Genomic DNA, 12,224 nt, shown 5'->3' with positions numbered 1-12,224 from the left:
ACGGGCAGGCGAGGCCGGGCGGTGACATAGTGACGTCACTCCCGTACCTGTCCGCGCCGTGACGTCACACCCCCCGAGCGGCACAAAAACCCGCAAGAGGCCTCGGTACTGTCAGAAATCGTTTAATAAGAAACGGCAGCGGAGGCGGCGCCGTCGCCGTCGCCGCTCGGGTGCAGCTTCTACCGGGGTGTACAGGGAAAGACCAAGGAACCGCGAGAACGGCCACGGCACGGACACACCGCGGCCCGGCCCGGCGGGGCTCCCCGCGGCTCCCCAGCCCCAGGGATGCCCGGAGCCACGGTGTGGCTGTGCCGGTCATAACTTAATTGGCTTTTCCAGGATACAGAGAGAAAGGAGAGGAGCGGGGCAGGGCCAGGGCTGGCTCCCGCTGGCTGCTGTCAGCTCTGCGCCCCTCATATACAGTTCAGTTCATTTAGCGTCTGGTCCAGTGTCTGGTGCAAGCCCAGGTTCTCCTCTTTGGCTTGAGCGAGTTTTTCTGGTGAGAAAGAAGAAAACCACAAGATTTAAATCACATTATTTTACAGCCTTTTCTCTTTAAATAAAACCTGGGGTAGCTTACCTTCACATTTAAGACACCTTTACATCTATATCATCAAAATGGGGCCAACTTTTTGTAATTGCTGTCCTTAAGGGAGGTTTTTGGACACGTCTCATGGACTGTGAAAGGGCTGTGTTTTAATGTGTCATTGTGTCATTTACAGGCCACATCCTGCTGGGTTCTCCTTGGACTGGGAGGTTTTAAACCAGGCTGGTGGAACATGAATAGACACTGAGTGCACACACAGCTTTTTGCTGACTAAAAGGAACACCAAAATTCAATTGTTTGCCAGAGCCAGGTCCTGCCCCATCCTGACCATGTCCTGCCCAACCCCACCTGAGGAGCTGAATGTGTTTTTGTGTCATCACCAGTGTATTCAGCTGATCTATACAGAAGTAAACCCTGCAAGGTGAAAGGTAGAGGTATCATGTTTTATTCAGCTCAGTTCCCACAGAGGTGGAAGTGGCACAGAGTGACAAGGATTACAGGCAAGAAAAGCTTGAGAAAACACAGTGAGTGGGAGCCTTGTGTCCCCACACAGGGGCAGGTCACAAAGAGGTCATGTCGTTGAGGGCATGGTCGAGCTCCTCACTGATGGCTTTGTACTTCAGCTTCTGAGCGTAGAGCTCGTCTGTCAGGCACGAGGGCAGCAGGAACAGGCCAGCAAGAAATGCAGGGAGAAGAGGCCACAGGAGGAGAGCAGAGAGGCAAAAGGCAACAGCAGCCCAAGCAGTTGGGGAGGAAAACAAAAGAAGAAAACAGAGGCGTAGTTGAGTATCAGAAGGAAAGCAAAACACCCACAAAGCTGTCTGGTCAGAAGTTCCACCTATGTGAACTTTTTGTCTTTTTGTAATCTCATAACTGTTTCCCAGTAAGCAGATTTAAGTAGGGTAGGGATCTTGAGCCCTTTAGTCCCTCCATCTGTTGGCCAAAATCAGGTAATTGTTACCAACTTAACGGAAGAAAACCTTTTCAGGAGAACTTCCACCACACAGGGCAGGTGCCCAGTGGACTCATCACACCCATCTACCAATATGCTGCTGCTCTTTCCCATTAAATCCAACACCTACTGCTAGAATTTGTTATCTGATTTGTAACTGACCACTTTTAAAGAAACTGGACTCATTCCATACCTTCCAGGTCATCAATAGACTTTTCCAGTTTGGCAACAGTTCTCTCTGCAAATTCTGCACGAGTTTCAGCCTAAAAAAGTTGAAATACCATCACTGGATGCTCCTAGAAAGATTATGCCCAAAGACGCATCCAGCTTGGGGATGGCCAAACTTACTTCTTTCAGCTTGTCAGAGAGAATCTTTATTTCTTCTTCATATTTATCTTCTTTTTCCGAGTACTGTGAAAACCATAAACACTCTTTAAGGGAAGTTGCAGCAACAATAATAAATGTTTATGAAACTGTGACCTACATATAAGCACTCCTCCTTTTACAACAGTTGCAAACACCATTTCCGTGCTCTTCTGCTCTCCTGCAGCCCTTCAGGATTGTTTGGGCAGAACTGATGGAGTGGTATCTACAGGCAGGCTGGTAAAACCTCTCATTTGCTTTGTATTTCTGGTTTATTTTTATGAATTCTATTTACAAGTTTTGGCTTTTCCCATATCCTTTAGTTTACTGAAAGAACCAACCTTTTCAGATTGAGCTTCCAAAGATTTCAGGTTGTTTGTGACGTTCTTTAACTCCTCTTCAAGGTCACTACACTTACTAGAAGGATAAAATAGAGGTATGAATTACTGGTGTTCCTGTTATGATTTGGAGGAGTCTAAAACACACAAGGGAGGAAGTAATTAAGTCTGAAAGAAGAAAACCAGGTATATAGAGTACAAACCAACTTTTCTACAAGTACTAACTACATGCCTGCCTATCAGGAGATTAATGCAATGTAGTGTTGGTATTTCCTATATTCTGAAAAGTTACTCACACTTCAGACACCTCTGCACGCTCCTCAGCTCTTTCCAGTTCACCCTCCAAAATAACCAGTTTACGGGCAACCTGTAAAAAGACAACAGCCAGCTGTCAGTCAGTGTGCAGCCCACAGCATCACAGCACAGCTTGGGCTGGGAGGGACCTCAAAAATCATCTCATTCCATCCCCTGCCACAGGCTGGGACACTCTTTACAGATTTCAAAAGGCACTCAGAAGTACTCTGTTCCTGCTTCCTCTGGAGTAAGGAAAATAGGCTGAAGCATAGATGTAACAGCCCTCCCCAATTAATTAGATTTTGCAATATTTTTAGCATTGGGTACAGATGCTGCTGCAAATCACTATTAAAATTCCTCCCTGTTGGCAATGTTCCAAGACTGAAGCATCACCCAGCGCTTCAATTGAACAGAGGGACTAACTGAAGAGCAGTGTTATTGTTCATGGCTCTCCTGTACGTTTCACCATTTCCTTCTCCCTTTTACCTCCTCATACTTGCGGTCGGCTTCTTCAGCAATGTGCTTGGCCTCCTTCAACTGCATTTCCTGAATTTCCATTTTCTCTTCATCTTTCATTGCTCTGTTCTCAATAACTTTCATTCCTCTGCAGAAGTCAAAGCATGTTTAACATAGAAGCATTTTGGCACTTGTATCTCAGCTTCACAAAGTGGAATTTAGTATTTGTAACCTGAATGTGGCCCATTATGACCACTGTGTTCATCAAGGCTAACATAATTACCCAATCAAGCTTGTAAGTAAGAAAGTTTCAAGTCTCTGACCTGCAGTAGCACATGCAGATACTGAATTGCACAGGAATATTTTATTCACATACATTCATTTTTTTAACACCAGAAAATAAAAAAGGAGCGTACCTCTCGCTCTCATCTGCTGCTTTCTCAGCCTCCTCCAGTTTCTGCAGGGCTGTGGCCAGTCGTTCCTGGGCACGATCCAACTCCTCTTCCACGAGCTGGATGCGTCTGTTCAGAGCTGCCACCTCACCCTCAGCCTGCGTGAACAATGGCCCAGACCGGGGTTACACAGCACTCGCTGCTGGCCAAGCCTCCCAGCTCATCAGTTTCCTTACAACTGCAGCAGCATCTCCCCGGGACGTGCAGGGCAGCTCAGGGGCCCTTCTGCCTCTGCTTTTTTGTTTGCTTAAACTCTGGCATCTCAAGAATGTCAAGGTATGGAGTGTGTGCTTGTCCTTTTTTTTTTTAATGGCACTTATCATTCCTGCCACACAAAAAGGAACTCTACAGGACTGCGAATGGATCGGGGTATTTTTGGAGCACTTCACAGGGCTGCATCTATCCAAACTTAAAAAATGAACCATTTCCATGATGGCTCAGCTCCAAAACCTTCCCCGTTGGTTTCTCTGTCCTTGGTTTCAGTGACACCCTGTCACAGCTCACTGTGGAGCTGGAGCCAGGTCCTGATCCATCCTGGCTCCCCAGCCTGCAGATGCTGGAGAATCTACAAGGTCAGCTGGGCACAGACAGTGGCCTCAGCATGGCAGAGTCAGGCATTTTTGGGACAAAATTAGCTATATTCTTAAAATAAGCTAACTTTGCTTCCTGCGGTACTTAAGGAATTAGGCAGGGTGCATTTCTCAGTAATGAGATCTGTTTGTGCATTACTGAACAAACTGCACAGTAATTGGAACACCATTAATGTATAAAAAATAACTAGTTAATAAATGGAAGAGATTGCTGGGAGAAATGCATGATACAAACAACATGGACAAACTGGTGTCCATAAATATGTGTTTATTAAGATTCGGCTCCTTTAATTGCTTGTTTTTGAAGGAAAATAGAACCCTGCCTTAGTAACTGCCAGGCTTGTGCACTGTACTATCCCCCAGTCTGAGGAGGATTGCCATATACAAGATTAGCTTTGTTTTCCCCCCAAACACTTTTACAGAATATTGACCCTGGAGGGGTAACTGTTTTATGCTTTATGTTAAAACACTCTGGGAGAAAAAAAAAAGTGTTTATCTGCAGCTTAGCAAATTTGGTCATTGACCACTCCTAAACTGGAGGAAGTGGTTTCCATTCACTTCTGAGCCATCTTGGAAAGGAGTTCAGTAGCTGATCCAAATGGAAGCTGACCCAGGATTCCTCTAGTCATAAATTATCCAACATTTCATCCGTTTTACCCAGTGCAGTGTTTAACTTCCCGATTTATACACAAGGCATCGATCATGTACAAAACTGGCATCTGTTCTGCGGCAGCAACTCCTTCCACTAGACAGGGTGCTTTTAAGTAACTTTTTAATTCAGCAAGATTCCAAAGTTATGGAGCTGGGGCCACTGGGAATCTGGGGTGAGCCTGGCTCCACCTCTCCCAGCAGCAGCCCGCAGTCCTTATACGGTAAAACTAACTCGCTGACATGTGATAAAATAGCAGGAAGATGCCGGGAAGGCTGATCGCACACAAATCTAAGTGAAACCAGCTGTCCAACCCCGGGAGAGCCGCACGCAAGCAGAGATTTCGCATTTCTCTGTGAAAACCAGGACGGAAAGTTATTTTTCAGCAGTTCGGACATTTCCCAGCTGTGCTGGAGCCAGCGGTGCGGCGCCGAGAGGCGGGAACTCCGCGCTCCGTGTCATGCAGCGCTTTTGCTTAATTAAACAGCCATTTCCTACTAAACTCTCAACCGCTCCCCAGTGCCGATCGGTGCTCGAACGCCTTTTCCGCAGGAACGGGCCCTAAAGCGCGATAAGCGGCGGGCGAGGAGCCGCCGCCGCGCCCGGTTCCCCACGGACCGGGCCGGGCCGGTGCGGGCGCGGCGCAGCGGCAGCGCCGGCGGCTCCCGCGGGCGGTGAGTGCGGAGCGGAGCAGCGCGGGGACAGCCGAGGGATGGAGGCAGCCGGCGGCCAAGCCGTCCTCCCGCAGCGGGGAAGAGCCGGGCGCGCCCCAGCGAGAGAGAGCCAGAGACAGGAAGGAAGGAGCAGCCCGGGAGAGAGCGACCGAGAGAGGCGAGCAGGCAGCCCGGGCGGTCTCACTTTCTCCCGCAGGTCCCGTTCCAGGTCCAGCTCCCGCTGGAGAACCTGCGCACGGTCCTCCGCCTCATCCGCCTGTTGCTGCAGGCACTGGATCTTCCTCTTGACGGCTTCCAGGGAGCTCGGCGCGGCCATGGGCGCGGGCGGCGGGCTGGGCGCGGAGGTGCTGCACGTGGCGGGCCCGCGCCTTTCAATGGCCCGCTGACGTCACGCTCCTGGAGGTGGAGGTGGTGACGTAGCCTGAGGAGCGGCGCGGGCTCGGCCAGGACGGGCGCGCCCGGGGCCGCCCCGCCCCGCCCGGCTCGGCTCGGCTCGGCTCGGCTCGGCTCGGCCCGGCTCGGCTCGGCTCGGCTCGGCTCGGCTCGGCCCGGGGGATGATGCCCCGCAGCCGCGCTCCCCGCGCCCCCGGCCTCCCAAAGGGGAGGTTTTCACGTTGCTGCCGGGCCCTGCCCGCGCTTCGCCGCTGCCACGACGGGGCGGGTGTGGCGAGGAGCCTGGACTGGCCTTTAGCCCTGGCGCGGGGATGAAGGCAAAGGGCATCCTTATGCCACGGCATAGTCCTGCTGCCGTCCCATTTTGCTTCAAAAGGCACCATTTTGTTTAGTTCGATTAAAGGAGATTTCTCCTTTCCCAAAGAATTCCCAGCAGGTTCCCCCGGGGGCAACTGCGGAGCAGCCCTACTCCTTTTCGCAGAGGGGAGATAAGATAAAAACCCTGCACCTCTAAAAACCCTGTAACCCCGCCTTTCTATCCCCCGGCAGAAATGCATACAACCAGTGAAAGTGCATACAAAATACATCGAGCAGAGTTACAGGCAAGTGTTAGCCGTGGATACGTACATCAGTGGCTTTCTTCTCAGCCTGCTCCAGTTTTTCCTGGGCATCTTTAAGAGCCTCTGAGTATTTATCCAGCTCATCTTCAGTTCCTTTCAGCTTCTTCTGCAGAGCTACCAGCTCATCCTCTACCTTTCAAGAGAAAATATTCCCAAAGTGAGCATACTGATGTAGTATCAGTTACAGTTTAATATGATAAAACTACTCTTTACTATTAGTTTTAACCCATTATACATACAAAAAGCCACAACAGACCAGATCAAAGTTCTGCTAGTGATGTCAGTCTGAGAATGACTGGTAGCAATTGCCAGGGAAGGATTATTAAAAACATGTCATCCTTGAACAACACTGCCTGCCACCACACACACAGGATCTGCTTTAATACAGAACTTCGTATAAGCCCTTTCTCACCTCACTTTTTTCTTTTTTTTTTTTTTTTTTTTTGACACCCTGCAGCACTTTTGCAGCATAATTACAGATGTTTTTAAATTATGTCCTTTTAGTGTTTGTTGTAACACTATTACCTGGTGATTTTTCAAGAAATTATTCAATTCCTGTACAGCTGAAAAAAATTAGTGATCCTTTCTTAATGATCTTTGTGTGTGCTTCTGACACTTTAACCCAGATGAGGTACTCTGGATGTGGGAGGGAACAGGGCTGGCCTTGCTCTAGGTGGGACTCGCTGATCTCACGAGGTCCCTTCCAGCCTGGATTATTCTCTGACTGTGGCCCAACACGATATGAGTCTCAGACTCCTCCATACCATATAAATCTATATTGTTCACCAGAGTGGTGCTATTTATAACCTGCTGGGAGGCTGATTAGTGATAAACTGTCTCATGCTCCCTGAAGAATTCATGTTATCAAAGGCCTGCTGCTGATAAGGGTGGGCCTGCAAACCCATCTGCTTCATCCTTTCATTTGCAACACAAAACAGCTCAGTCTGTTGAGACAGTGATTTATCCATTTAGCTCCACCTTCACAGAAATTTACTCTATGAAAACAGTTTGTATTTTGGTGTACTTCCTTCATTTTAGTTTCACTGATAGTTTTAAAGACATTTTTGGTAGTGTGCTATTCTGGAATGTTGGTGTGTTGCAGAGAAGAACCAGACAGTGTGAGAGAACTGCAAACCTTGCTTGGGTGTTCTAACAGAGGGACACTGAGCAGCATGAAGCAGATGCTGGCTTTGTGTATGAATATTAAGGTAACTGTTTGAGTACTGTGCCCACATTAAAAAAGAAGCTGAAAATTTTGAGACAATTCAGAAAAGAGTAAGACCAAAGATTTATTTTTCTAAAGAAGAAGAAATATTAGGCCAGATGAATGCTTATAACATATTAGAGCAGTGTGGAAGATGTAGAAGCAGCCAAACTTAGGGAATGTAAAAGGGAAATACGTGGTACTTTTACAAGAAGTGCTATAAAAACTTGAATGCACTCAGCTAACATTTCAGGATCATTCTGGAAATACTAAAGCTCAAATAGAAGACAGACACCCAGAATAAAGACATTGAAAAGCAAAAGAATATGAAAATATTATTGTTAGAATTCAGTTAAAAGAACAGCATTCAAATTAAGATAATTTCCATTATTTTTGACACAAAAAAATAAGAGAACATATCTCCTGTTGAGCCTCAGCTGGTACCTCTAAGGGGCACTCTGCACCAAGAACTTGAAGTGAACTTTATGAATTCATTATAAGGAGAGGCTTAATTAATGTTTAGACACAGCCAACTCTATTAGCACTTAGTCCTACAGGTGTCAGGGTTTACAGCTTTGATTTTAAATATGTAAAGGCCTTTTGCATGGAATCAAAGCATGAGAAATTTAGGACAATTATGTAAGATTCAAGAAAACTAAGACAAAGTACTGTTAATAATCTGAGGATGATGTTAATTTTTTGAAAGACTGAGATGGCTGAGAAGTTACAGCCTAGTCCTGGCTGTAGAAGCATAACAAAAAGGCAAAAAACTTCAAAAGAAGATTAACAGAAAACAGACTTCAAATTATTTTGCTTTCTGAATCAGAACATTTCCATACAGTATTTTGTTACACTTATTTCCACAGCACACACAAAGCCAGTGATTTTATTTCCTCTTACCTGCTTGCATTTGTCCTCAGCTGCCTTCTTATCCGTCTCAGCCTGCTCTGCTCTGTCAATGGCATTCTCTTTGTCTAACTTCAACATCTGCATCTTTTTCTTGATAGCTTCCATTTTTGCTCAAGGACAGGCTGGATCTGTCACACAACTAAAAGAATCTTATTATTAAATTTTAGATTTTTAACAGCTTGGACAGAGAAAGAAGTTGTACCCAGGCAAGTCACAGGGAAAATGAGCTACAAGTGGTTTTAGAGAGCTTTAAACCCAGAGCCCCCTGGACAAACCCCAGATCTATTGGCCCCTTCTCTGGTGCTCCATCCACAGCCTTTCTAAGGAATGAGCTGGAACAGACTCACTAGAGGAATCTTCACCACTCCATCTCCTTATTTGGGTCCTGTTTTCTTAAAGAGAAAACTGTTTCCATTTTTAAGCTTCTGACAGAAGCAAAAGTGTTGACATATGAACACATGCTTGAAGTAAAGCTGATTAGCTCCCCTTTGTGTGTGCAGAGCAATTAACCAACCCAGCAGATCTTGGGGATGGCCTGCCTTCCTGGAATAAAGGCATGAAGCTGATCAAGGGAAGGATTTCTTTACGTTCCTCCAAAATAAATCCATACACAAAATAAATAAATAATTAAAAAAAAAAATCTTTGCCTAAGAGTTGGCTAAATTTAAGTTATAAAAAGATGCAGGATATGAGACAGCAGAGGTTTTTGCTGTAAAAATAAGCACTGGTGTTAAGGAACTAGCTATAATGTGTGATAGTATAACGCATAACAGAACTCAAATTTAGATGTCAAGTTCAGGCTCAAGGCAAACTCAGTGAGTTTGAGTGCCTGTCCTTGAAATTTTCCTCACTAAATACTTGGGGAACTGAACAACACCTGGTTGCAGTCTGATGAGCACTGTAAATTATTCCTTTTGCTGTATGAAGCAGTCACCTTCACTCTGTCAGGGAAGAGCAGGCTCTGGGGCGAGCAGGAGTATCTCCACTGACAGAGGACACCAAGCAGAGCATCCAACAGCCCCAGAATGAGCTCTGCTTCCTTTTGCAGCTCTATTAAACACGTCCCCAAAACCATTCCATCCCTTCACCAGCTCTTGTTGAGCCTCACAGCCCCACACAGCCTTGTCCTGACTGCTCTGATGTTCTGATATTCTGATGTACAACACTTTCCAGGGCAGCCTGGCAGCACTTTCTGACTTTGCTGCCCTGGCACCTGCACAGAGCCATCGAATATGCTGAGATGGGTCCCACAGAGGTCATCTAGTCCAGCCCCTGGCTCTGCACAGAGAGCCCAACAATCCAACCCTGTGCCTGAGAGCGTTGCCCACACGCTCCTGGAGCTCTGGCAGCCTTGGGGCTGTCCCCTGGGCAATATGTCCAGTGCCCAACCACCGTCTGGGGGAAGAACCTTTTCCTGATATCCACCCTTTCCATTCCCCGGTTCTTTCCCCATCCAGGTCCCGCTGAGCACACAATGCCCCTTCCCTGCCAGCTCTGCCGTGCTCTGCTCTCTGCAGCCCCTCACAGCCCCTCCGCCCAAGCATCCCGGCCATGAGGGCACCAGGACACTCAGCACAAGACCCAGAGCTTCCCCATCCTCTGGGGCTCAGCTGGCACAGCACTGAAAGGCCTTTGGGGGAGACTTTTAAGGAAAAATCTGCCCTTTATTGGGCTAAATATGATGGTAGAACGGACATGAAGCCAACACCAGCACAATGCTTGTGGCTGTGATAGAGTTAATTTGCTTCCCAGTGGCTGGTACAGGGCTGTGTTTTGGATTTGTTCTGAACACAGGGTTGAGAATATAGTGATGCTTTTGTTATTGCTGAGCTTGCACAGAGCCAAGGCCTTTCCTGCCTCTTACAGGACCAAGCTGGGGAGGGGCCTGGGGATGCCTGAGAGATTGGAGGAGACACAGCCAGGATATTCCAGACCATCTGACATCACTCAGGACATAAACGGGGAGAAGGAGGAACAAATGGGGGATTTTGGAGTGATGGAATTTGTCTTCCCATGCCACCATTCCATGGATGGGGCCCTGTTCTCCTTTGTTTTCCCTATCAAACTTTCTTTCAACACAGGAGTTCTTCAGCTTTTACCCTTCTGATTCTCTCTGATTCCACTCGTGGGCGAGCAAGTGAGTGGCTACGTGGTGCTTGGCAGCCAGTTGGGGTTAAAACACGACAACGATTTGTTGTTGTTGTTTAAATCAAAATGAATTGATTTTACGAAAACCCAGCCCGCCCCTCAGCCCAAGATGGCTGCCAGGAGCCCTCAGGGGCGGTGCTGAGGCGGCGCCAAGATGGCGGCGCCAAGATGGCGGCGCTCCGGACTGCGGCTCCCGGCAGGCCGTGGGGATGGGCCTGCCCCGCCCGGCCGGGCGCCGCCAGCGGCGGCGGGGGATCTGCTTCTTTTGTGTGTGTGTTTTACCCTTTCTTTGTCTTCTTCTTCTTTGTTTGTTTGTTTTTGTTTTAATATTAAAAAAAAATCGGAATTTTTAACAGCTCTAGGTTCAGTGTTTGCTTGGAAACCAGTGCTGGCACTTGGTATCCGCCTGTATCCCTCTGAACACCTCACAAAATTAAATGTGCATTTTCCGGGTACCTCTGCAGCAAATGGCCCCCGGGCATTTCTTTTTTTTTTTAGTCCAATTCCAATGACTTTTAAGCTATTCTGTGATTTGAGCAGTGGAAGGTAAAATCACATAGGACCACAGCCTGGGGTGGGTTTAAGGTGTAGGGGTGAAGCACTGTGTTATGTTTCCAAACCTTGAGAAATGCCACGGCAGCCCCATAAACCACGTTAATCACAGTCATGTGCCCTTCTCCTGGCCCTCCTGCGTGGGAGTTTGCTGGTGGAGGGTAGCAGAGGCTCCTCAGGGGTTTGGGGCGAAAGCCCCGGGAGCCGAGCGCGACTCGGTGCTGCTGGGCACAGGGGGAGCGCAGGACCCCCACCAGATTTCTTGGGGACAAGATGCATCTTTGGGACCCCGGCCGGATTTCCTGGGGACAGGATACTCCTTTAATCACTTTCCTCAGCTGGCTGCAGCCTCGTGGTGCAGCTCCCACTGCTGCTGTCTGTTCCAACCAGCTGGCTGTGTTTTATGGCTGCTTCAGGGCTTCCTTCCCTCGGTCACGCTGCTGCTGCCATCCTGCCTGCAGAGCTGTTTCACCTCGTGGTGCTGCATGCCACCAGGCTGGATGTGCCACAGGCTCTCTGACTCACAGGAGCAAGTTTTGGGGTGTAGTTTGAAGACACAAGGGAGGGCAATGGAGTGGGAAGGACTGTGTTAGCCCTGTTTGACCCAGCACATGTAGGAACTTGTGGAATGGAGGCTGATATAAGGCTGTGTGTGCTGCTCCTTAGGACAACAGCTGCTTGTACGCTTAGGTGTGCATTTTGAACTGTTCCTGTGGCTGCTCTCACAGCCTCTTCATAATTTCTATGACTGAGAGAAGCACAAGTGGTTTTCCAGTCAGCTTACCAGCTCCCTTCCTGCCACAGGCTCAGGCAGGCTTGGATCAGGGCTGGGGAAGCAAACACCAAACGAGATTCTTTTTCCTTTCTACTTCATCTGCAGGAAGATAATTTTTCTAATCAACACTGTTGGATGACTCAGAGCCACATTTAGAAAGGAACATCAAGAAACATGTCACCCTCTGTAGCCCTTCAACCATGTACATGCCCTTCTTCCCTTCTCTGCTTCACGAACTGGAAACACCTGGAGAATTCAGTGATGATAATCTTGTCAGTCCCACAGCCTCTGGTTTTCATTAGCTTGGG

General features: G+C 48.0%; 1 protein-coding gene across 3 annotated transcripts; it reads right to left on the bottom strand.

The window, feature by feature from the left end:
• Window positions 1-106: 106 nt before the first annotated feature.
• Window positions 107-8,561, bottom strand: TPM4 (tropomyosin 4). Of its 3 annotated transcripts, none has more exons than XM_059869857.1 (9): window positions 8,433-8,561; window positions 6,336-6,461; window positions 3,367-3,500; window positions 2,981-3,098; window positions 2,497-2,567; window positions 2,204-2,279; window positions 1,848-1,910; window positions 1,693-1,762; window positions 107-496 (listed from the first exon to the last, which is right to left on the bottom strand). In XM_059869857.1, the coding sequence occupies exons 1-9, from the start codon at window positions 8,544-8,546 to the stop codon at window positions 414-416; spliced, it is 855 nt and encodes a 284-aa protein (XP_059725840.1). In that variant the 5' UTR covers window positions 8,547-8,561; the 3' UTR covers window positions 107-413. The 3 variants fall into 3 exon arrangements, with proteins under 3 accessions (XP_059725840.1, XP_059725841.1, XP_059725842.1); XM_059869859.1 differs by lacking the exon at window positions 107-496 and adding an exon at window positions 977-1,190; XM_059869858.1 differs by lacking the exons at window positions 6,336-6,461; window positions 8,433-8,561 and adding an exon at window positions 5,500-5,691.
• Between the last annotated feature and the right edge of the window lie 3,663 nt (window positions 8,562-12,224).

Source organism: Haemorhous mexicanus, chromosome 29, assembly GCF_027477595.1.
Source record: "Haemorhous mexicanus isolate bHaeMex1 chromosome 29, bHaeMex1.pri, whole genome shotgun sequence".
In the NCBI taxonomy this organism is placed as follows: Eukaryota; Metazoa; Chordata; class Aves; order Passeriformes; family Fringillidae; genus Haemorhous; species Haemorhous mexicanus.
The sequence above is the reverse complement of the archived record's forward strand: the minus strand, read 5'-3'. Positions and strand labels throughout refer to the sequence as shown.

Excerpts from the sequence above, each read along its gene's own strand:
- TPM4 (XM_059869857.1), bottom strand. The coding sequence starts at position 8,546 with ATGGAAGCTATCAAGAAAAAGATGCAGATGTTGAAGTTAGACAAAGAG. Across the intron at positions 2,568-2,980 it reads CCGACCGCAAGTATGAGGAG|GTTGCCCGTAAACTGGTTAT; the intron begins GTAAAAGGGAGA and ends GTCTTTTTACAG. Across the intron at positions 1,911-2,203 it reads TGGAAGCTCAATCTGAAAAG|TACTCGGAAAAAGAAGATAA; the intron begins GTTGGTTCTTTC and ends TGGTTTTCACAG.